The sequence below is a fragment of the Lagenorhynchus albirostris genome, chromosome 2 (assembly GCF_949774975.1).
Source record: "Lagenorhynchus albirostris chromosome 2, mLagAlb1.1, whole genome shotgun sequence".
In the NCBI taxonomy this organism is placed as follows: domain Eukaryota; kingdom Metazoa; phylum Chordata; class Mammalia; order Artiodactyla; family Delphinidae; genus Lagenorhynchus; species Lagenorhynchus albirostris.
The window spans coordinates 9,118,024-9,144,104 of record NC_083096.1 but is presented as its reverse complement, the minus strand read 5'-3'; the positions used below and the strand labels follow the sequence as shown (position 1 = coordinate 9,144,104).

At 40.5% G+C, this 26,081-nt stretch overlaps 1 protein-coding gene and 1 long non-coding RNA gene across 2 annotated transcripts in view; one reads left to right on the top strand and one right to left on the bottom strand.

Moving 5' to 3' along the window:
- LOC132515665 (uncharacterized) overlaps positions 1-26,081 on the bottom strand; it is a 170,784-nt gene that overhangs the window by 58,674 nt on the left and 86,029 nt on the right. The window lies entirely within an intron of this gene.
- On the top strand, positions 447-17,033 carry RGS13 (regulator of G protein signaling 13). The gene is made up of 4 exons (XM_060142026.1): positions 447-511; positions 3,746-3,807; positions 15,544-15,710; positions 16,848-17,033. The coding sequence occupies exons 1-4, from the start codon at positions 447-449 to the stop codon at positions 17,031-17,033; spliced, it is 480 nt and encodes a 159-aa protein (XP_059998009.1).

Below are 26,081 nucleotides of genomic sequence, written 5' to 3'. Positions count from 1 at the left end.
TTGGCTGTTTACACTATTTTGTTTGGTTAATTACAAAGAGGCCAATTCTTGTTCAGTATATTGAGAGATCTTTTTATAAACAAGAGTTCTCCAAAGTGGGAAGACTTGGGAGTTGGTGAATTCATTGCTGGGAGCCCCTGCATGGAAAGATCTTTTTCAGAGAGCTGTATTTTTTGAAAGCTGTTATTAGAGAACGGGTGGGCCAGATGAGTTCTAAAATCACAACTCGAAGCACCTATATTCCTATAAAGCATTTATGAGATGAGTTATTTTATTCTCTTCCTTCCTTCCCATCCCCACCAGTGGTTGTGTTCCATTAACTTCAAGAACCCATCCTTATTATTTTATGATTTATAACTTTGTCTGTTCTTTAGAAATTGACTCTAATATATAATCATTTTAAATCACTAGATTATACTAAGTATATGCTGCATTTCTTTAGAAAAATGAGCAGGCGGAATTGTTGGATTTGTAAGATGTGCAGAGATGACTCTAAGAGGCCTCCTTCAAAGTAAGTAGCATGTAAATTCTATTACCGTTATCATGTATATTTATCACATGATAAGTAGGTGTATGTTTATTCAACTGCTGTCTTAATATATTTTGCTCAGAAAGTAAAATTTGCATTTACACGTAATTCCACTACAAGGGCAACCATGCGTTACACTAAGGTTCCATTTTCATTATTCATGGTTCACACTTGAGAATCCAGCAAGGTTAATGTTTTTAGAGAGTCTTTTACAAACAGATATTCTTGGGTTTTTTTAAAAGTCTTATATTGTTAAAATTTTATATGTTAAAATGAGATTCTTTCATCCAAACTATTTACATGGTTCAAACCCTCTATCTACAAAGCGCCAGACCTTCGTCCGTGGTCGGAAGAGGTGAGACTGGAGGGGTAACCAAATGCTCACCAAGCTCCCAGGTCTCTTCTACATTTTGCCATAACTCAAAGTGAAGCCATTCAGGCGGGGCCAGTGGCTATACTAAAATGGAAAGCGGAATGCCTGAGGAGGGTAACAAACCATTTGACTGGATTTGCTCACCCTGAAGAATCCCCAGGCCGAGGATCCCTGTTAGGTTAACCTGAGAGCCTGACCTCATCTGCATGGAGACTCAGTCGTGGCCACACATCCCTGCTGCAGTCGGAACTCCTGGTATGCAGGCTCCCACCCTGAGGTATCCAAACATCCAAAAATGCAAACCACCTACTGTGTGTTTGGAGGATGCAGAGTCTCCAGTGGTGGGTGGGAGAGAGAGGAAGACCCAAAGCTCAGCATTGCAATTGACCAGTTGAGGCTGCTGAACTGCACAGGCCTGTGTGAGGAGGAAGACGAGAAGGCTGGTTTGGGAAGAGCTTCCTTCTCTTCTGCTGACGATTCCCATAAAGCATCACCATCCACGCTTGCCTTCCTTCTACCTGCCCTGACACCCACCATCAGGGCCAGCGAAGGCCAAGGAAAGAGAATTCACATTCCTCACAAACCAAGAGATGACAGTCATTTGATAAGTGCTTAATGTTCTTGACCTAACTTAATGTTCAGGGTAACTTTGTGGATAATAAAACTGAAGCTTGGAGATTTTAAGTTAGACCAAAAGCTATCAAGTCCAGCACAGGAATCAGAACCCAGGACTGTCAGACTCCAGACACTCCTATTCCTCTCTCCGCAATGTTGTGATGTCTCAGAATGCTCCCGTATCTGTTTGGTGCCTGCTCTCTCTCTGTCCAGAAGAAAGGAGGGGACACAAAAGTGGAGTCTGTTATTAGAAACTCCAGTGGATGAGGGGACAAAGGTGTTTAGAATTACCCTAAGGGAAACTGGTAGCCACGGGACCGCATGAAATTGGTGAAATACTCAGGAAAAACTACAAGCAAAAATGGGATTAAGCCAAAACCAAATTTTACTTCACAGCTTTACCCCCAACCATAATTACCCCAATCACAATGCATCTCCATAAACTCATGACCCTTAGAGGCACAGGTACTCCCTTGCCAACAATCACCAACACCAAACTTTGAGCTAACCCAGGACAGTGACGGCATCTCCTCTCACGCTGTAGCTTTTCTTCTCTCCTATATGACAGTTAGGTCTGCAGGACACCTTGCCAAGCACTTTTCATTTCGACGGATTGGAAAAGGTGATTTTAGGTTTCTGTTTTTAAAAGTTCTAATACGAGAAAGGAACGAGTCTGACACCGTTGCATGGAAATGTTTGTTGAAAACAATCTCAACGGCAGTGCACTGTTAAGCCTCAGTGCTGATGTGAACAGTCCATCTAGAACTAGCAAGTACCACCTGAACTTTCAGAAAACAAAGGATATTTGACCTTTCTAGGACTCCCAATATTTTTCTGTGTCCCAGGTTACTTTTTAACCTCTTTAACTAATCTTCTTTCGCTGTGTTAAGTACCTGCTAATGCAGATGGCTGTCACCTCAACACTGAGTACTGAGCTAACTATACCAGGTGATAGCCAATGGGCAGTGCTTGCTTGTATCTATAGTGGCTTTTGATTAGATGCGGTTATTAAAAATAGGAAAAGTAAGAACGTATCATAAACTGAGTGGCAATGAACGGACTGAGTATTTCAAAGGAGGGAAAGAAAGTGATTCTAAAGAACAGTCGCTTACCAATTCACCTCAAAAAAGCCCACCAAAATGAAAGAAATGAAGTCTCGAAGCCAGTATCTTCCACAGATATTTTCAAAATGGTAAATAGCCTTTTTCATATGTTTAGGTCAAATGTAACTTGACATATTATTCACAGTGATAAAAGCTAAAACTGTCAAGGTAAAAACATATAGAGCAAATAACTGACCAAGAAAAGATTTATACATAATAAATACAAAGTTATGCATGCCAATAGGTTTTGTGGATAAACTCTAAGAGTCTAATACATAAATGAGCAAACACATTGCTGGTGGCAGCGGCATACAATGTATAACCTTTTTAGAAGCATTGATTCTCCTTCTGTTAATCTCTTAAGGCATTACCTTGACTGTGGGCATGGCAAGCCTCAATGACAGCTGGGTTATTTTGGTTTTATTGGTGAAAAATTAGAAATGATCAAAACACTCATTGAGAATAATTATGTAAACTATGGAATGCCCCCTTGCAGAATACTTCATGGTCACTATAAATGATACTGACTCCCAGTGATTATAAATTTACAATTACTCATCTAAAGATAAGAGAATAAATATCTCCCTAATCAAAAAAATAAATAAATTTACAATTATAAATTATGACACTATAAATTGTGAAGACATAAAAGGCTTATTAAAAGGGTATATATGCATATGTATATGTATGTGTGTGTGTATATACACGTATATACACACCCCACACACATATAAAGTATGCGCACACATATGCAGAGAATGATTGCTTCTTGGTTAAAAGCACACAAACATGCATACAACCAAAAAACTAAAAAGAAATACATCAAAATATTAACAATGGTAATCTGGGCCGCAGAGATTATAAAACTCTGGTTCTTTGTCTTTTAAAATTTATTTTATCAGATTTTCATGTTTTTTCTACTTTTATATTTTTATAATTCTAATCACTTAGAAAGTAAAAATAAAACGTAAAAGATCACTGGAAAATAAATTTCCACCCAAAACTACACACAAATAGAGTATAACTATATTTGGGCATTATTTTCAAGATAGCATATTTCTATTTAGTTCAGAAAAAGCTTGAGAATATTTTAGTGCAATGAGCACCTTTTGTTTCTTTTCAAAGCCTTACTTTGGAGGAAGCATTACAGTGGGCCCAGTCTTTTGAAAAGTTGATGGCTACGAAATGTGAGTATCATGTACATATCATTTTTTTAATAACTAGTCAGTTTTATTCTTGGAGGAAGATGAGGGAACTTGGTGATGTATGTTTGCTGCTCTTCTCATAGCCTTCTAAACGGCAACTGCCACGGTTACAAAAAGAAACCTGAAAATAGTTTGCCGTGTCAACCAGTACTATTTACTTTGGTGTAAATTAAAGCAAGATTAGTCATTGTGAATACTTATTCTTCACAAGTATATGTGTAAAATCCCTTGGAAAATATGCTTAAATAGTAACACATACTGAAATATACTGCCTTCCTCTAGCTTTCTAAAGTTATAATTTTTTTAAAAAACTAACAATTTCCTCTTCCTAGTGCCTTGGGACGTAAGAATAAATTTGAGTTTTGATATTCTAAAAATCCTCAAAGTTTGCTTCTAACTTTATCAGTGTCTGATTTAAGTGGGACTGCATATAAGTCCATAGTTAGTTATATGTAAGTGTCAGAATTCAGATGGTATAAATGGAAGATGATAGCAGTGGAGGTGAGGAAGATAAAGTCACAGGCTCAACACAAGACCAATGAAGGAGCAGTTAACTGTGTCTGGGGTAGGAAACTGGGAGGCTGTAGGAAATGATAAACACCAGAAGACAGGTACAGAGAAAAATTAGGGCGCACTCAAAGAAAATTCCTCTGTTTGCTGAACTTGGTACTTTTTTCAAAATGCAGTTTGTTCCCCTCAAATGTCTGCTACTGATTTGCTCTATATCTTTTTTTATTTGAGATTCCCTGTTAGCTCCTCTGTGAACGTTTAATCTGTTTACATCTATTGACTGTGGGAGGGGAGTTAGCTGTGATACCCAAGGTTTAAATTGGCAGGGGTGCCAGCAGTTATTCTGGGCAGGGTGCTTCCTGTCCCCCAAGGCTCGCCATGTTCCTGGGGTGCTGCCTGCTCTTCTCGACTCAAGGGCCCCCACCCCCCAACTCCTGTTCGGAGACAGCTGTCGCCACCTGGCCTCGAGGGCCATGGCACAGGTGCGGACCCCTGGCTACTCCTACTGAAACACCTTAGCCAGCCGGCCTGGCTCTTATTCCACGGCGCCCACAGTGCTGGGACCCACAGCTCCAGGCTCTGTCACCACCTGAGGGCCCACCTCAGGTAGCAGCCCTCCCCAGTGGGCACAGAGGGCCACGCTTTCTTTCTCTGACGCCACCATCCCCGCCTCTCACTTTTCAGGTGTACCTCCCAGTTTGGGATCCGGTTTGCCAGCATGATTGCAAATTTTAAGATAGGTACCCTTTTGGTCAATTTTAGGACATTGGTATAGGAGGAAGAGACTAAAGTGTATGTTCAGTTGGCTATCCTGACTGATCCTCTGTTAATAATTCAGAGTTCGTCCCAAGCCCCAGTAATCCATATTGTGCAGCATTGCCAGATTAATCTCCCTCTTGGAGTTTATTATTCTTCATCTGCAAAACGGCATAATATCATGTATCCTTTCAGCATTCCTGTGCAGGTTAAATATACACCCCCTCGCTCGATGCCTGATACAGAGGAGACACACAATGACTGAGAGTTATTTCTCTTAGAAATAAAGCGCTTGTCTTGAATAGCATTCCTTTTTCTCTACTGCCCACCCAAAAGTCCAAAATCTCCAACTTGGTTTTCAGGACTCTATACCCAACCTAACGCACTTTCTAACACTTACCTCCAGCTCTGTCCCTACACGTGACATGCCCTTCTGCCCTTGTGATGTCTGCCCCATCTTCTACATGTCCAACTCTCCTGGTTCAGGCTTTTGCCTATCTGTCTCCTCTATCTACCCTGCCCATCCTTAAAGGTAAAATTCAAGTTCCACTTTCTCCTCTTGGAAACCTCCTGGAAATATTTTTCTCTCTCTTTTCTATTTGATAGTATCATTATTTACTTTGCTTCTAATTATAGCAATTTCGTGTACTGGGTTTTTTCCCGCAGCTGCTTTCTCACTAGATTGTAAATTCCCTTAGCGCACAGATCACTTCTCATCCACCTTTCATCTTACCTCCCAGAGGCCGAAATTGTGCTTTGTACCTAATGGGCGTGCAATAAATGTTCAATGAATAAATACAAGACAAATATTAGTAAGAAAAGATCAAAACGCCAAACCATATTGTGTAAGAGTTCTGTGCCAATCCTGGCAGCCTCATAAACTAAGTGAATAAAGTTAATTACTCAGAAAAAATGTTCAAGTGGGATCTTGGCTAGAATTAGCAATTCAGAGATCTAGCATCACAAGAATAAGTAAAGTCTAAAGAAAAGATGAGGACAGGAAAACAGCATACTGCTCTTTACAAAAATCGCCAAAAACAGGGTACTAACCTTACCAGAAATTGAATTACTGTGAAATTCATGTAAAAATTCAACAATCGTGTAATAAAAAGGTGATAAAACAAATCATTCTACGGGACACGCAATCAGAAAGATAAAACTAAGAATACAAACATTAAATGTGCCAGAGAATAGACTGCGTTTACATTAACTAAGCACAGGAGTAAAACACATCCTCTAGCTAAGACACACAGCTGCCTTAAGACACACACAGATTAAAAAGCAATTTCTAAGAACACGTAGTTCAGAAACCCACGTGGCAAAGATTCTCACAAGAGGCAAATTTTGAGCTGGGACTTAAATGACTCATATTGTTGTAAAATGATAAAGAGTTCTGACTGTAAGTACTTTAAAGATAGGAAACAGTTTTAAAAGAAGTAAGTACAGTGAAGACAAATGAGTGCTTCTTTCAATGAAGAAATGTAATGTGTAGTATTCCTCGGGATTTGGTGTGAAGACTGGTCTCATTAAAAAAATCTCCACAATGAATTAAAGAGATGGTACCCTGCAGAAGTTCCAAGTTTACAGATGATAGAAAGTCCTTCAAGTTTCCAAACATCCAAGATTTTAGGAAAAATTTATTTTCAAATGGGCATAAAAGTAGTAATAACTTTTTTTTTTTAATTTTATTTTTGGCTGCATCGGGTCTTCGTTGCTGCCAGCGGGGGCTACTCTTCGTTGCGGTGCACGGGCTTCTCATTGCGGCGGCTTCTCTTGTTGCGGATCATGGGCTTTAGTCACGTGGGCTTCAGGAGTTGTGGCGTGTGGGCTCAGTAGTTGTGGCTCGCGGGCTCTAGAGTGCAGGCTCAGTAGTTGTGGCGCACAGGCTTCCCGGACCAGGGCTCGAACCCATGTCCCCTGCATTGGCAGGCGGATTCTTAACCACTGCGATACCAGGGAACACCAATGATCCCCTAAAAGCTGAGGACTCTACAAACTGGAAAGGTCAAGACTAAAAAATAATTAAAATCAAAACTTTGATTAATCAAAGTTTTATATTTGATTTTGATTAAAATATCCGAAAAGAATGCCAGAAAAGAAGGCAGAAGGCTCATACACAAATAATATTTTTTGGCCAAATCTCAAAATATGAGGATAGAGGTTTCCCACTAATATTCCAGTAAAGTATGCTTAATATAAATAAAAATAAGTTTAAAAGGGCAACTAATGCCCTTGGATGAGTCATTCAACCTTCCATGTGTCTGGCTGACCTTCCTGGCACTGGACAGTACAGTGAGTGAAAGAGGCCTAGAGGGTCACTGTGCTCAGCTCATGTGCACCCTCTAGAGGAAGGAGAGAGACAAACAGGAAAGCCAACTAATAGCTTAATTAATTCCAGAACGTAGTAAGTACTTTGAAGAAACTAAAACCAGGTCGCATGACAAAGAAAGACAGGAGTAAGAGGGAAATTCAACGGGATGATTAGAGACAAACTGTCCAAAGGTGTAAAATTTGAGCTAAGAACTGAATGACAAGAAGCGGCCAGCCATACTGGGGTCTGGGGGCAGAGCGGCCCAAGCAGAGGAAAACCATGTTCAGAAGACCCTGAGATATGAATGAAGCTAGTGTCTTCAATTAACCAAAGAAATTCAGCCTAACAGGAGGACAGGGCCTTACAGGCCACATGAAAGACCTTAAATGCAAAGTAACAAGCATTAATGTGCTTTGAGAAATACCCTCTGAGGGTGGGGGAGGGCAAGGGAGGGGAGGAGATTAAGAGATACAAACTACTGGGTATAAAACACAGAAGACCCAAGGATGCAATGTACAGTATAGGGAATACTGCCAATGTTTTATGATAACTTTATATGGAGTATGATCTATAAAAATATCAAATCACTATGTTGTATCCCTGACACTAACATAATATTGTAAGTCAATAAAAGTACGCGCTAGTTCTCTTCTGAAGAAAAGAAGCAGAGAGACTAGTTAGAAGGCTATTTCAATAAACCAGGTAAGACTGGAACTCAGTAGGGAAGACAAAACCTGGAGTAATTAGCATATAGATGCTAATCGAAGCCATGGCCCTATGAGTTCACTTAGAGGGAGAGTTCAGAGAGAGGTGAGCACAGACCCAGACGTGGAGCTTAGATGCACACCAATATTTCCATATCCAGAGAAGAGGAGGAGTCTGTGAAGATGTTAAAGGAGCATCAAGTGAGTGAAGAATGACCAGGACAGCATATCATCGTGGGAGGCAAAGAAGAGAGCGTTTCAGGAAGGGACGGGTGCACTGTGTCTAAGGCTGCTGGGAAGTCAGGTAAGATGTGGAAGGAACAGCGACCATCGGGTGTGGCAACGTGAAGTCAATTGTGCTGAGATAAGAGCAGCCTGGGGGCCATGGTGGAGATGGACTGGACAAGAGGAAGCAAGGCAGATGATACAGGGAATTATTTACATAAATAGTGCTGTGAAGTTCATCAGAGAAAAGCACAGAGACTGGAAGGAAGCGTGAATGCGGTCCACATTGGGCGTAAAGAGTCAGTAGTTGTTATTGGTTTTACTTGGGAAATACAGCAGCATATTTGCAGACGATGGCAACCATTAGAGAGGAAGAAACGGATGACACAGAATAGAGTGGAGGCGACTTTAAGAGCAAAGGAGAAGTGCAAGGCAACAGGGAAAGCAAATCAGGTGGGAGCCACAAATGAACTGTTTGGCCCACCCAAAAAGCAACTGGGATCCTTTCCTCTCGGGAGGAGAGTCAGAAAGGGCAGGTACCAGCAGAGGTAGGTTGGTTGATTGGGTGGAGAGAAGGTGAGGGAATCTCCACCTAATCAAACCTGTGTTCTCAGCTAAGTTTGAAGCAGGGTCATCAGCAGCTGAGGAGAGGATGAGTTGGCATTGTGAAAGGAGGGGATAGGAAATAGTTTCTGGAGAGTTGGAGAGTCACGATATTAGGGGAGGATAGTAGGATGACAGAGGGTAATGCTGAGTGCCCATTTTAAAATTTGCAGTGATGATTTCAAGTGAGAAAGTACAATTGTGTATTCTTCCAGGGCCTGTTGTGTGCACTCCGGCACAGACACAAGAGCAGACATACAGTTAAGCCCTTCTGGATCGGCAAGGGTTCTGAATCCCAGAATTTGCATCAATCTTAATTTTGGCCAAAATCATCCTTAAATGTACTGAATGCTTCCCTCCCTTTCTCAGTGATCACAGTCACCGTGGACAGCCTTGGAAATGCCAGATGGAAAGTGTAGGATTCTCGTAGTGGTGAAGGCGCCGTAGTGCATCACGGCAGAGAGTGGACACTACAAGTCACTGGGGGATGTTGTCGTTCCCTCCTGTGTGTTCCCTCAGCTCTCCTCGTCCGTGAGATTCTGTGCTGCTCACTGGGGACTGGCAGCTCCCTACACCACCCTTTAGTCTCAGCGCTGCTGCCCACAGCTGTTGCCATGGTTCCCCTCGCCATCCCTCATACTCCCCATGCTGCCATGCCTCACCCTTCCCACTAGCACTTTTGTCTTCTTTAACTTCTCACGCATGTCCTCACCTTGCAGGGAAAACAACAACAAACCTGGCCTTCTGTAGACCTCAATGTTCAGTTAGTACATTTTCTGTCTCGCTCTCAAGAAACCAAAAAGTAACAACTTGCCAGGTATAATCCTCTGTCCTTTGGTGCTTCCTGGATGCTGAGTAATTAGAGCCTGCCTCTTTACTTTTCAAAATCTACAGGCAGTCTCTTTAAAATACAGAAGCACGAAGGATCCAAAAGCCTGGATTAACAAACATTTCTTTACTGGGTACCTGTTACCCGTCAGGCAGCACGCAGGCGTGGGGCACGCAGAGGTGAGTGACTGCCGTGCTTGTTCTCAAAGGGCTTGCAGGCGAGCGGAGAGTAAGAGAAATAAATCAACAAACAGAACAGACTGTGGTACAGAGGGAGATACAATGAGAATGAAAGTAAGTGTGGACTAGGTGCTGCTTGTCAACGGACAGGAAGCACTTATCTAACCTGCTGTGGGGACAGGGGCTTCAGAGAGATTTTCTTCAGAAACTGAGATGCCAAACCTGAGTCTTAGATCAGGGTATAAAGCCCGCCACACATACAGCAGGAACTGCATATACAGCAGCATGGCAGTAACACACTACCTGGCCAGGAAGAGCAAGGTGCAAACCAAGACGGTGTTCAGGCATGACAGGATGAGGCTGGAGAGGCAGACAGTGCGGTATCCTCATGGGCCTTGCAGCCACTGCCGAGAGGTAGGGGTTTTACCATTAGAGCAATGGGAAAGGTTGAAGGCTATAAATAAAGGGCCATGGCCAGATTTTCGTTTTACAGATTTTTCTCTAATAAGAGTGCAGAAAAGATTGAAAGCAGATCAGATGGATAAACTTAAGCTTTTTCAGATTAGATATTTTACAAATATTCCCCCAAAATCATAAACAAAAGTAACATGTAAAAGTAAAACCGAAGATAATGCCATAAGTAAAACAGATAGTGTCTTTAATATACAAAGAGACCTGGAAATTCAAGAAAACAGTAACAATGCAAAAGAAAAATGGACAAAAAAATTTGAAATTCACAGAAAGAAAAGAAATGGTCTGGAGTAAAGAAAAAATGTTTAAGCATTAATATTTTTAAAACACAAATTTAAATAACTACAAGTCACTAGTCTTACCCAATCTGATTGGGAAGGAAGGAGTATGTAGACATGTCAACACTGCTATTACTAATGAAAAACAATGAAATATTTCTGAAAGCAATTTTACAATAGGTATCAAGAGTCTCCAAAAATATTACATCATCAACCTAGTAATTCTACTCTTTTAATTCTAGGGAAGTAATTAGAGACGCAAAGATTTATAAACCAAAATGGTCAATGTAGAATACGTTGCAACATATAAAGGGGAAATAATCTAAATATTCGATAATGGTAGCACGGCTAAATATAATACAGTGTAGTAGTCCTGCAATGGACTGTTACATGATCTTTAAGAGTAAACAGGAGGGAAAAAAAGGAGTAAATAAGAGAAAGTGTTTGCTACACCATATTAAGTATGAAAGAGTGATACAAAATTGCTTTCATTGTATAATGCCAATAAGGTAATTTGAGAGTGTGTCTGTATTTGTGAAGATGAATGAATACTGTTTAGGTAGAAAGTTAAATGAATACTGTTTAGGTAGGAAGTTAAACATGAACAAAGGACTGAAAGAGTGAAAGGAAATATGTCAAGTTGTTAACAAATTTCTGTATTTAAGTTGCTTTTATAATAATACAGCAAACAGAAGTTAGGAGAAAACCCAGAAATGATTAATATCATACAAGCCAAACCAGAGAATTTCAATGAAACAGACTTATTTTAAAACTTCACAGAGGCTGGTAGAATTATGGAATTCATTTTCCCCAGTGGTACATATTAAAAATAAAATGTATTTAACATAGTCTTAGACACTTTTCTGGTGGCAGACTGCCACACAGCCCATTTTTTAGGATTTAATGATGCCATGAGCCTTGCCGCCCTGCAGAAAACAATCCTGGAATAGATGGGCCACCATTCTGACTCAGACAAGAGGAATGTCATGTTTCCTTTCTATTTACATCAAGATACCAGCATGTGTCACAGAAATACTAATTTCAGTGACTAAGTTGTAAAGAATACACCAGGGAGTCCCAAAGGCACCACTCTCATTCTTCAAGGAAAAAGCACACACTAGGTGTGACATAAACCTAGTTCTTCCAGCTTCTCAGTTTAATGAGCAGTTCTCCTATTTATCCCTATTACCCTGTTCAAGCAGAATCACGGTCTCTGGAGCGTTAGTGCTCAGAAAGGAGCATCATTTAAAACCTCAGAACGGGCCGCACTGGGCTGCATCGCCTAATTTGGAAAAGGCTTTCCCACCTTGTAATCCCCTTGTTGTATGAGTCAATAGAAATTCTAAAGTGAGCAATTCAGTTCTGACTTTAATAGCTGCTTGGATTCCTAGAACACTTTCTTTTTCTTATAAATTTATTTATTTATTTTGGCTGCGTTGGGTCTCCGTTGCTGAGCGCAGGCTTTCTCTAGTTGCGGCGAGCGGGGGCTACTCTTCCTTGCAGTGCACGGGCTTCTCATTGCGGTGACTTCCCTTGTGGAACACGGGCTCTAGGTGCGTGGGCTTCACTAGTTGTGGCACGTGGGCTCATAGCCGTGTCTCACGGGCTCTAGAGCACAGACTCAGTAGTTGTGGCGCACGGGCTTAGTTGCTCTGAAGCATGTGGGATCTTCCGAGACCAGGGCTCGAACCCAAATCCCCTGCATTGGCAGGCGGATTCTTAACCACTGCGCCACTAGGGAAGTCCCCCTGGAACACTTTTGTACAACTATTTTCAGCTGCTTAACTTACATAGCATAACAATTAGCCTAATGAAGACAAAATTCTATAAAACATACCAATCATATGAGCTACTTGTTCTACACACCAGAGTCCTATCCATAATATCAGACAAGTTCAAGCGGTCCAGGTCAGCTTTCACTAGGATATGATACAGTAATACGTGGTACTACAATCTCACTAATCTACAAGAAAGGTGCATTTCTTGTTCATGCTACACAATGACTGGGTCAACTGTAGCTCTGTTGCAGGTCTTTATTCTGGCCTTCAGACTAAAGGAGCAGTTCTTCCAGAATGCGTCCTTCTCACGTTTTTTTTTTTCTTTTTTTGGGGGGAGCAATGGCAGAACCACCTGATAGTCCCCCTGAAGCCTTCTGCCCGACCTGCACATGACACTGTGCATGGGTGTCACTGGCTGACACAAGTCCAACAAGCAAGGCTGAAATACGTGGGACATGAAAGTACAATCCTCCTCCAAGAAGGGCAGGAATAACTGAGAACAATACCACCGTCTACCGCATCGGGTATCTATATAAAAATATATGTGGGGCTTCCCTGGTGGCGCAGTGGTTGAGAGTCTGCCTGCTCATGCAGGCGATGAGGGTTCGTGCCCCAGTCCAGGAGGATCCCACATGCCGCGGAGCGGCTGGGCCCGTGAGCCATGGCCGCTGAGCCTGCGCATCTGGAGCCTGTGCTCCACGGCGGGAGAGGCCACGGCAGTGAGAGGCCCGAGTACCGCAAAAAAAAAAGAAAAAGAGTTAAAAAATATATGTGGCACCACACGGATGGGCTCCTCAGCAGAGGACTTGGGAATGTTGAGAACTGTTGAACCATTAGGCCAGCCCCAGAAGACCCTTCCTCCACTCAATCAGGAGGGAAGGTGAAAAAGGCAGATACAGATGCAGGCAGCTTCTAGAATAAGAATCCCTAAACATTTTACTATACAGTTAAGCTAAACATAAATATAAACACAAATTCGGAATACTATAACATGTAATCTAACACTGGTTTCCAAATTATCCCCCCACCTGCCCCCCACCCCATCCGCTTAACCCACGCAAGCAGCCTGGTGGCTAAGTCTCATTCCAGGATCTGTAGATGTCATCTGGTAGCTTGTTTTTTTTCCTATTCCATAACTCATTTATTTTAGGATCCTTATTTTCTGTTCCTAATGAAGCACTCAGTCAAAATTTCTCTAAGTACAAAGTATAAAAAATTGCTTTTTATTTTCTTAAATAGGCTTCTAATTCTTTCAATATACACGGCAAATTACTAGCTTCCAGCTTCACTTGTTGTGCCAGAAATGGCTTTCTGTTTTGATTTGTTTTGTTTTTTGGCTTGCCTCCCCATTCAGCTGTTTCTCTAACAGGGATACCAATTGCTACATCTGTATTCTCTGACCCCAGCTTTCTGTGTCTGTGGTGAGGTGAGGCACATCTTAAAGTTAATTGTTGTGAAAACAAACTTCTTGTTTTAAGTGTAAGGTAAAATATATCCCCCCGTTGGGTAGAAATACCAAATCCATATCCTTTCCTTGTTACATTTTTATACAAGCCCTACCCCCATCTCGTCTGTCCTCTCAACTCAAACAATGCTTCTTTTGAACCATCTCCCACCCAATGTCGTGAAGGCTACACTTGCTCCCATGATACTAATGAACCAATCTCTAATTCTGTGTCTTCCTAGGATAGCCCATTTCTTGCAGATCACCAGCTTTCCCCAACCCTAATGCCTCCTTAGAAGGTGTTATTAGAATCTGCCTCTGTTTGAGTTTTTTTCTTGAATACAGAATACCTTAATTTTTGTCTTTATTTTTGTATCAGTGCTGACAGAGCAGTAGAAGCCAAGGAGTCAAGGAGCCTGGCTTTCTGGTGCTAGGAAACTCATTAGATCCAATCTCTAATGTGAAGATCTAGGAAAATATGATTTTACTCACCATTGCTATTCCCTCTGATTACTAATATTTCTTGTAAAAGTTAACAATACTAAGATACTGTTAGTCAAAATCCTATGTTTCATCACGTGTTCAATGCGCCTACATACACATTTCTGTCACTGTCATTGGAAAGTTACATTGCCTTATCATTTAGCAATTCAATTTCTCAGATATGCCAAGAGACTTCCTAGTCACCAAAAGAAGTTTAATATTTTTCTCAGAGGGTTCATCTTGAATCTTGAGAATACTTGATCCCCCCAAAGATTCTGACTAATGTGTTAGATTTGTGAAAACTCACTTAACCCTCTTCTTCAAACACTGGTGCCCACAAGATAGTGGCTCAATTGGGAAAGTTCCTTCCACACGTTTGCCCCTATCTTCCCACTTCAGAAAAGACCAGAGCTGAGGATGCCCATCGATCCTGGCATCAAGTGTCACTTAATGGTTGTTCTGCACATCCTCACTGTCCTGTTCTGGATTTTGAGGTAGTTTCCAACACCCTATCTGAATTCCATTCCCTGCCTCATCCTTCATTTCTGGTGTGAACCATAAACCATGGATATGAAGTTGAATTGTTCATTAACCATGTTCTCCTGCTCTAACTGGATATGAGAAACACCCCAGGCTACACAGCCTCATCAGTTTATCACTTCTACATGGTCTGGACATTTTCCTTTCAACCCTGACCTGCCTGTTTAGATTCTAAACCTTGCTCTTACCCTCCAGGTTGTATTGAGGTTTTAGATTTTTCATGTCAGGTTCATGATCAGAGCTCTCTCCCACTGAGGCCATTTAAGTCCTGTTTCCGGGTCCTTGTGACCTATTCCATCCTAGACCCAGCCACACTAGTGGGCATTTTTCTCTGAGTAACACGGAATAAAGGAATGAAGGAATGATCCCACCACTAACTGGCACTGTCAAAACATGCTTCAGATGCATAGATGTAACTAAGATGTAGGGGGTGTGTGTGTGTGTGTGTGTGTGTGTGTGTGTGTGTGTGTATCATTATATAATACTCACTTGTTAAATAATTTGGGAGCTCTGATTCAGATGTTAGTTTTAAACTGCATTACATATTGTTCAGATATTTTTAGGATGCTGACCCAGGAAAATAAAATGATTTCTCCTCTACTTTTAGATGGTCCGGTAGTCTATGCAGCATACTTAAAAATGGAGCACAGTGATGAAAATATTAAATTCTGGATGGCGTGCGAAACCTATAAGAAAGTTGCCTCACAGAGGAGCAGAACTTCTAGGGCCAAGAAGCTTTATAGGACTTACATCCAGCCACAGTCCCCTAGAGAGGTAACCACACCTGACAATGCCGGCAACCGGAAATCAATACACCCCAGGAAAGTGCTAGTGTCTGTCAAGCACACGTATGTACCAGCACTTTACAGCCAGTGCCCCCTATATTGCTATGTAGTCAATATTGTTAACCTTATTTTACAGGTAAGAAACCTGAGAATCTGAGAAGTTAATTTAACTTCTTCAGTGTCACACAGCAGTGAAGTAGGAAAGTTAGGCCTGTCTGGCTCCAAAGCCTCTCCTCATTAAGTTATCCTAATTCCCAGGAAAGTGGAAAAAAAAAAAAAAGAAGTCCTTGTAAAAACTGACTCTGCTACAAGAAACAACAGATAGCATAGACGTGGTGACTTCCCCAGTGGGGGTGGGCAAAGTGTGCCGTCACCGCTCACCTTAGTTTAAAACCAGCAAACCCAGCGAACATTCACACCAACATGCCTGCCAATCACTTACAAATGGAGGAAGGAAATAAAGAGTCATGAATGAAACGGACACCCTGAGACTCCTGCTGGTGGAGAGAAAACGAGGAATGAAAGTTCTGGTCAAGAGGATAAGGGTAGAGGGTGGTTCATGAGATTCCTGTCTTTCAGGAGAGTCCAACATTACCGACTTGTTCCTCAAAACTCTTGTCTGGAAAATACTTGGTTTATTGAATAACCACTTCTCTCCTCTATTTCTCCACTTCTCTTCACTTTCTTCCCATTTCAGGGCATAGTCAGTTAAATCAACATTCATGACTGTTTAAGGAAGATAAACTTCAAAATAGCCCCGATTTCCCTTTTCTTTAAAAGAGGCCTCCATCTCATAAACTCCTTGCTTGCAGACTCCACTAACACACCACTTGCATCTGCCTAAGGAAGCAACGGTTTCTGGTATTTCCCTGGTCTTGGCCCTCATGTTTTGTTGTGGCGGGGGGCGGGGGGGGTGTTTTTTTAAATCTGGGATGTGGAGTTGGATGTTTACTTTTTCAAAAGCAAGTAGCTTATCTCTTATCAGTCTTTTAAGATACCAATGAAACTGCAAACAAAATTACCCTATTCCACTGAAAAGGAGAGGAGGAAAAAAATTAAACCTTTCCATTCCATTTTCAACTTCAATTATGCCTACTTATGTTCTACATGTAATTTCACTTTTCAGATTAACATTGACAGTTCGACAAGAGAAACCATCATCAAGAATATTCAAGAACCCACTCAAACGTGTTTTGAAGAGGCTCAAAAAATAGTGCATATGCACATGGAAAGGGATTCCTATCCCAGGTTTCTAAAGTCAGAAATGTACCAGAAACTTCTGAAGACTATTCAATCCAACAACAATTCTTGACCACCACTCAAAAGTTTAAATTGAAGCTGGTATACTGAAAGTCCTGGCTTTGTGCTTTTAATATATATATATAAAAAAAAATCTGGGCTTCCCTGGTGGCGCAGTGGTTAAGAAGAATCCACTTGCCAATGCAGGGGACACGGGTTTGAGCTCTGGGCCGGGAAGATCCCACATGCTGCGGAGCAACTAAGCCCGTGCGCCACAACTACTGAGCCTGCACTCTAGACCCCATGAGCCACAACTACTGAAGTCCACGCGCCTAGAGCCTAAGCTCTGCAACAGGAGAAGCCACCGCAATGAGAAGCCTGCGCACCACAACAAAGAGTAGCCCCCACTCGCCGCAACTAGAGAAAGCCCGCGTGCAGCAGCAACAAAGACCCAATGCAGCCAAAAATAAATAAATACATAAATTAAAAAAAAAATCAGAAATGGAGTAGGAATGAAATAGAAGAAATCAAACTATAAATTGATTTCTAGTTCTCAAAGAGAAACAGATCCTGAAAGGATGGACTACAGAACTCTTATAACATGAATAATACAATTTATGGCATACCTACATAGCTCACTTAATACGCAAGGAGAAGGAAGGTCTTTCTTCATGACAACAGTGCGATAAAGTTTTTACTGTAGAAATCCAACTAGATGGATGTTTTCTTATTAATGAAATTTTTCTGTCATAATGCACAGATCAGTTCTTTAAAAACTGTAGCTATATGAGTTTTGTCTCTAGTGTAAATGTACTCTTTAGAGTGCTCGTAATAACTTTAATTAGTAGACAAATTTGGTACTCAAAGTATAATCAATTGTATTATATCATAAGTCATATAAAAAGATGTGTTCTTGAGAGATATTTTACCTATAAAATCTTCCTACTATTACTTTCATAACTGAACTTCTATATTGCATATATCTTCTACATGTGAAAAATTCCAAATGAGTCTAAGCTATTTAAATGTATGAATTTCCTCATTTATTTTCATACTTATATTGCTATAGGGTAGAAAATTTGGTTCCTATATTTTGAGGTTTTTTTCCTCACAATTTGAATCCATCATGATGGTCTTGATAATCAATAATGCCAAATATAAACTAAAAACTTTATAAATATGTGATTTTTTTCAAAGACGTGATAAAGTAATTTTTCTGGTAAAAGACTGTTTTTATCTTCCCTGTCACAGAAGCTTCTTAGAATCTGTCACAATATTCCAGAGGAAAGAACTCATGTCTGTTTCACTTGCTTTGTTGAGCACATAGCACAGGATAAATGTTCCTTAGTAATGGATAAATATTCTTTACTTTTGATAAAGAATAAGATGCTTAAAATATTTAATATCATTTTTCCAAAGAATTAACTGTAGGAAATTTCTGATCAAGATTTTTAGTTTTAGTATGAGAAGTGTTTCTCAGGTCTCAAGTTTGACTGAAATAGCATTACTATTTTAAAATGCCTATAAACCTAAGCTGTATCACATGAAGATAAATATTAACTGGAATTATTCTCATTAAACAAAGAATTATTATAATATAGAATCAGTATTCAGGGGTTCATTTCTGGGAAAGAGAATTAGCTGTGCAAGAGAACATTTTTTGTTAAAAAGTATAAAGCTGATTAATGGGGGCTCTAGTTACTTGTAGAAGGTGTTACCACAGTAGTCCAATTTTATCTAATCCACTGAATTTATTTCTTTTAAAAATACCAGTATAAGAACACAGGTTTAAGTCTTAGATATCTGAACTTGATAATGGTCCCTAGGCACAATATGCCAGAAAAGAAATGTTTCCACGCGTTTCAAATAGTCTCCTCGTCTCACTCCATCAGCAAATGAGTATATGCATGGGCAAGTCAGAAAGGTCATCCATCCATGGCCTCGAGACACATGGTTTCAGGACACCTTGAACCCTTCTCACGCAAATTATACTAAGTCAGCCAAACACTGATGTAACTAATAAATGGAATAACCAACATCCTTTGCTACTTATTTTTCCCCTTGCACTCCAACACAGAATAAGTCTAGAATTTTCAGTTTTGCTTATGTACTGATTTTACCTTCCAAATACAGTCCCTCTGCCCAGCCCTCAGAGCACGTTCACCTCATGTTGGGGAAGCAAGGTGCCACATGGTGACAAGAAACAAAAAGCTTTGGACCAAGCAACTGGATTAGCGCCTATTCACGCACCTCATGTCTCTCTCTGTACCTCTAGTACCAATAGGCCTCAGTTTCTTCACATATAAAATAAAGAACTGGGGCTAGCTGATGGAATGAGCCACATGCAGTGTGCTTTTACATCCATTACTAATGTATTCATCACTTCCTTCAAGCTTGGACTCATTTTGAAGAGGAATTCTTCCAAAAATTGATGTTTTCATGGGAAAGTGGATAATGAACTATTCTGGGTTTAACACCAATTGAGGGAGTTCTAAATTGTTTTACTTAGAAACAGAGAATTTAAACTTAAAGTGCTATCTGTTCAAGAACTCTATGTGGAAGTATGTGTTTCATGGGACTGGCAGTTAAATTAGTTTTCAGATTATTTTAACTTACTATCTTAAATCCTGTTTGTTTTTCTTAGGATTTTAAAAAATTAATAAATATTTCATTTTATTAAAACAATTCAAAAATTGATTGTATTTATCAAATGGCTACAAGGATATATTCACATTAACACATTTTTACATGATATTTGTTTTATCCTTATATTTTCAGATTAATAAATTAAAAACATATTGTTAGAGTTCTGATATCAGAACCTGGATATATTAATGATTTTTTCCCCAATTTTAGATATATATTTTCAAATTCTGGAGATGTACAAGATAAGCCTTCATTGTTTCCTCATAAAAATAAAGTCTTATCTTCTCCAAAAAGAGACAGAGATTTGTACAATTCAGAATCAAGCATCTTGGCATCTTGGCAGAGACGAACACTTTCCTGTTTATAACTTATCAGTCACACCACAGTTTTGGCAACTGCAAAGGACTTTTTACCAATTTTGGAAGGATGATTACAGAAAAGATATGTATGAAGCTTTCTTCAAAGACATAATGGGGTGTGATTTGAAGAAAATCATAAGATCCTACTGCCCCAAAATATCTTTCCCATATCTAGGACCTGAAATTTCCATCATAGTCATAAAAGATGAAAAACAGCATCTGAACTCAAGCTTTAAGTGAGCAGTGAAACACTAGTGCTAACACATTACCTGTTGCTTAGCAGAAAGCAAAACTTGGGGAAAATAGAATACAGGCATATGGGGTGGCACAGAAAAAGAGGCTGAGGGAACAAAGATATCAGAGTAAATAGAGGTCACCACATACGAAACAGGAGTGGGAACTTGGGGGACAAGTGGAAATGGATTTCTTATTAAAATCTCCCTATGTTGATAATAGAAAACCAAAAGGGGAAGGAGGGGTTAGTTTAAAAAGCAAGTATTAAGAGGTACAAACTACTATATATAAATAATAAGCTATAAGGATATATTAAACAGCACAGAGAATACTGCCAATATTTTAAGATAACTTCAAATGGAGTATAATCTATAAAAATTTAGAATCCCTATGTTGTACACCTGAAAACTAATATAATATAGTAAATCAACTATACCTCAATAAAAATAATAATAAAATAAAGTATACAGGAAAAAAAAAAACTGTGCCTGTTCAGGCTATTTTGAAGTACTATTTCCCACTGAATAAACAGATGTTGAATGATTTTTTTAAAAAAGCAGTTACTCCCAACTGCTAAGTTTACATTTTAGTAGAAAAAAATGAATAGCATTCCTATAAAAATAAAAGAGCAAGTATTAAATTCCCCAATGAACAGTATTTGTAGAAACATTCCTTTAATAAAAATCTACCCAGCTCCTACTGAGTAGAAATATTGTAAATACGAATATTAATTAGAGGTTTCTTCCCTCAAGGATGTGTAGGCTGATAATTAAAATACAAAATAATAATGCAAGGTTGATGCGTGTACAGAGTGCTGTGGAATCCCAGCAAAAGCATCTACTTCTACCCTGGAGAACTTGGAAAGAGAAGAGATGCTGTGTAAGATGATTCTTGAAGAGTGATTAACAGATCATTCAGAGAAAAGGAGAAGGCAGTGTGGATTGAAACAAGGGCTCAAGAAGGGAAATTTTGCAGCAATTAGGAAGATTTCAGAGATGGTGGAGGCTCTGAAATCAGATCTAAGTTCAAATCCAACAGCAGCTTTGAGAATTTAAGAAACTGCTTAATTTCTCTGAAACTTGTTTTCTCTTCATCTGTAAAATGATAATAACAATAACATTAGTAACATCTTCCTCATAGGCTGCTGTATATTTAAATGCATATCAAGTCTGTACTGTGGTCAATAAACTTTAATCATATTATTAGGTGCCATAAAAGTCCAAATGAGAGGCAATGACAGAGCTAGGCAAGTGAGGAAAAGAGAGACCTTTCTGAGGGAGAAACTGTGAATTGGTCAGATAAGCGAAATAAGGGAGAGATCAAGGCTGATGCAAAGCTTCTAATTTGAGCATCAGGGCAGGTACAGATATCATGAGCGGAGAGAGGCAGCCCGGGAAGGTGAGCAGGAGTGGGAGGCCTGCTGTGTGTGAGCGTCTGCATGCCGTGCTGGGGACTCCAGAGAGGCTGAGTGTCTACACGCCGTACTGGGGACTCCAGAGAGGCCGAGTGTCTACACGCCATGCTGGGGACTCCAGAGAGACTGAGCGTCTACACGCCGTGCTGGGAACGCCAGAGAGGCTGAGCGTCTACATTCCATGCTGGGGACTCCAGAGAGAGGCAGAGATGTAGACCTGGGAGCTATTAGCATGGCTGAGTCACTGACCACAGAAGGTCTTACAGGGAAACTGCAAAACAGAGGGTAGAAACCCAAAGCACTCAATCAAACCTTACAGAGGGACGAGGGGAAGATGGTGGAAGAGTAAGATGCAGAGATCACCTTCCTCCCCACAGATACACCAGAAATACATCTACACGTGGAACAACTACAGGACACCTACTGAACGCTGGCAGAAGACCTCAGACCTCCCAAAAGGCAAGAAACTCCCCACGTACCTGGGTAGGGCAAAAGAAAAAAGAAAAAACAGACAAAATAATAGGGACGGGACCTGCACCTCGGGGAGAGAGCTGTGAAGGGGGAAAGGTTTCCAGACACTAGGAAGCCCCTTCGCGGGCGGAGACTGCGGGTGGCAAAGAGTGAAAGCTTCAGAGCCGTGGAGGAGAGCACAGCAACAGGGGTGCGGAGGGCAAAGCAGAGAGATTCCCGCACAGAGGACCAGTGCGGACCAGCACTCACCAGCCCGAGAGGCTTGTCTGTTCACCTGCCGGGGGTGGGCGGGGCTGGGAGCTGAGGCTCGGGCTTCTGTCGGAGCACAGGGAGAGGACTGGGGTTGGCGGCATGAACACAGCCTGCAGGGGATTAGTGCACCACGGATAGCCGAGAGGGAGTCCGGGGAAAAGTCTGGAGCTGCCGAGGAGGCAAGAGACTTTTTCTTCCCTCTTTGTTTCCTGGTGCGAGAGGAGAGGGGATTAAGAGCTCTGCTTAAAGGAGCTCCAGAGACGGGCGCGAGCCGCGGCTAAAAGCACGGACCACAGAGATGGGCATGAGACGCTAAGACTGTTGCTGCCGCCACCAAGAAGCCTGTGTGCGAGCACAGGTCACTATCCACACCCCCTTCCGGGAGCCTGTGCAGCCCGCCACTGCCAGGGTCCCGGATCCAGGGACAACTTCCCTGGGAGAACGCACGGAGCGCCTCAGGCTGGTGCAACGTCACGCTGGCCTCTGCAGCCGCAGGCTCGCCCGCACTCCGTGGCCCTCCCTCCCCCCGGCCTGATTGAGCCAGAGTCCCCGAAGCAGCTGCTCGCTTAACACCGTCCTGTCTGAGTGAAGAAAAGGTGGCCTCCGTCGACCTACACGCAGGGGCGGGGCCAAATACAAAGCTGAGCGGGAACTACGAACCTACAGCCTGCAAAGAAGAGACCCCAAACACAGTAAGATAAGCAAAATGAGAAGACAGAAAAACACACAGCAGATGAAGGAGCAAGGTAAAAACCCACCACACCTAACAAATGAAGAGGAAATAGGCAGTCTACCTGAAAAAGAATTCAGAATAATGATAGTAAAGATGATCCAAAATCTGGGAAATAGAAAAGACAAAATGCAAGAAATGTTTAACAAGGACCTACAAGAACTAAAGATGAAATAAACAACAATGAACAACACAATAAATGAAATTAAAAATACTCTAGATGGGATCAATAGCAGAATAACTGAGGCAGAAAAACGGATAAGTGACCTGGAAGATAAAATAGTTGAAATAACTACTGCAGAGCAGAATAAAGAAAAAAGAATGAAAAGAACTGAGGACAGTCTCAGAGACCTCTGGGACAACATTAAACTTCTTCCAGAAGAGGAAGAGAAAAAGAAAGGGACTGAGAAAATATTTGAAGAGATTATAGTTGAAAACTTCCCTAATATGGGAAAGGAAATAGTTAATCAAGTCCAGGAAGCACAGAGAGTCCCATACAGGATAAATACAAGGAGAAATGCGCCAAGACACATATTAAACAAACTGTCAAAAATTAAATACAAAGAAAACATATTAAAAGTAGCAAGGGAAAAACAACAAATAACATACAAGGGAATCCCCATAAGGTTAACAGCTGATCTTTCAGGAGAAACTCTGCAAGCCAGAAGGGACTGGCAGGACATATTTAAAGTGATGAAGGAGAAAAAACGGCAACCAAGATTACTCTACCCAGCAAGGATCTCATTCAGATTTGATGGAGAAATTAAAACCTTTACAGACAAGCAAAAGCTGAGAGTGTTCAGCACCACCAAACCAGCTTTACAACAAATGCTAAAGGTACTTCTCTAGGCAAGAAACACAAGAGAAGTAAAAGACCTACAATAACGAACTCAAAACAATTAAGAAAATGGGAATAGGAACACAGATATCGATAATTACCTTAAACGTAAATGGACTAAATGCTCCCACCAAAAGACACAGATTGGCTGAATGGATACAAAAACAAGACACATATATATGCTGTCTACAAGAGACCCACTTCAGACCTACAAACACACACAGACTGAAAGTAAGGGGATGGAAAAAGATATTCCATGCAAAGGAAACCAAAAGAAAGCTGGAGTAGCAATTCTCATATCAGACAAAATAGACTTTAAAATAAAGACTATTACAAGAGACAAAGAAGGACACTACATAATGATCAAGGGATCGATCCAAGAAGAAGATATAAAAATTGTAAATATTTATGCACCCAACATAGGAGCACCTCAATACATAAGGCAAATACTAACAGCCATAAGAGGGGAAATCGACAGTAACACATTCATAGTAGGGGACTTTAACACCCCACTTTCACCAATGGATAGATCATCCAAAATGAAAATAAATAAGGAAACACAAGCTTTAAATGATACATTAAACAAGATGGACTTAATTGCTATTTATAGGACATTCCATCCAAAAACAAGAGAATAAACATTTTTCTCAAGTGCTCATGAAACACTCTCCAGAATAGATCATATCATGGGTCACAAATCAAGCCTTGGTAAATTTAAGAAAACTGAAATTGTATCAAGTATCTTTTCCGACCACAACGCTATGAGACTAGATATCAATTACAGGAAAAGATCTGTAAAAAATACAAACACATGGAGGCTAAACAATACACTACTTAATAACGAAGTGATCACTGAAGATATGAAAGAGGAAATAAAAAAAATACCTGGAAACAAATGACAATGGAGACATGATGACCCGAAACCTATGAGATGCAGAAAAAGCAGTTCTAAGAGGGAAGTTTATAGCAATCCAATCCACCTTAAGAAACAGGAAACATCTTGAATAAGCAACCTAACCTTGCACCTAAAGCAATTAGAGAAAGAAGACAAAAAAAACCCAAAGTTAGCAGAAGGAAAGAAATCATAAAAATCAGATCAGAAATAAATGAAAAAGAAATGAAGGAAACAACAGCAAAGATCAATAAAACTAAAAGCTGGTTCTTTGAGAAGATAAACAAAATTGATAAACCACTAGCCAGACTCACCAAGTAAAAAAGGGAGAAGACTCAAATCAATAGAATTAGAAATGAAAAAGGAGAAGTAACAACTGACACTGCAGAAATACAAAAGATCATCAGAGATTACTACAAGCAGCTCTATGCCAATAAAATGGACAACCTGGAAGAAATGGACAAATTCTTAGAAATGCACAGCCTGCCAAGACTGAATCAGGAAGAAATAGAAAATATGAAAAGACCAATCACAAGCACTGAAATTGAAACTGTGATTAAAAATCTTCCAACAAATAAAAGCCCAGGACGAGATGGCTTCACAGGTGATTTCTATCAAACATTTAGAGAAGAGCTAACACCTATCCTTCTCAAACTCTTCCAAAATATAGCAGAGGGAGGAACACTCCCAAACTCATTCTACGAGGCCACCATCACCTTGCTACCAAAACCAGACAAGGATGTCACAAAGAAAGAAAACTACAGGCCAATATCACTGATGAACATAGATGCAAAAATCCTCAACAAAATACTAGCAAACAGAATCCAACAGCACATTAAAAGGACCATAAACCATGATCAAGTGGGGTTTATTCCAGTATGCAAAGATTCTACAGTATACGCAAATCAAACAATGTGGTAAACCATATTAACAAATTGCAGGAGAAAAACCATATGATCATCTCAATAGATGCAGAGAAAGCTTTCAACAAAATCCAACACCCATTTATGACAAAAACCCTGCAGAAAGTAGGCACAGAGGGAACTTTCCTCAACATAATAAAGGCAATATATGACAAACCCACAGCCAACATCGTCCTCAATGGTGAAAAACGGAAAGCATTTCCACTAAGATCAGGAACAAGACAAGGTTGCCCACTCTCACCACTTTTATTCAACATAGTTTTGGAAGTTTTAGCAACAGCAATCAGAGAAGAAAAGTAACTAAAAGGAATCCAAATCAGAAAAGAAGAAGTAAAGCTGTCACTGTTTGCAGATGACATGAT

Excerpts from the sequence above, each read along its gene's own strand:
- RGS13 (XM_060142026.1), top strand. The coding sequence starts at position 447 with ATGAGCAGGCGGAATTGTTGGATTTGTAAGATGTGCAGAGATGACTCT. Across the intron at positions 512-3,745 it reads TCTAAGAGGCCTCCTTCAAA|CCTTACTTTGGAGGAAGCAT; the intron begins GTAAGTAGCATG and ends TTCTTTTCAAAG. Across the intron at positions 15,711-16,847 it reads AGCCACAGTCCCCTAGAGAG|ATTAACATTGACAGTTCGAC; the intron begins GTAACCACACCT and ends TTCACTTTTCAG.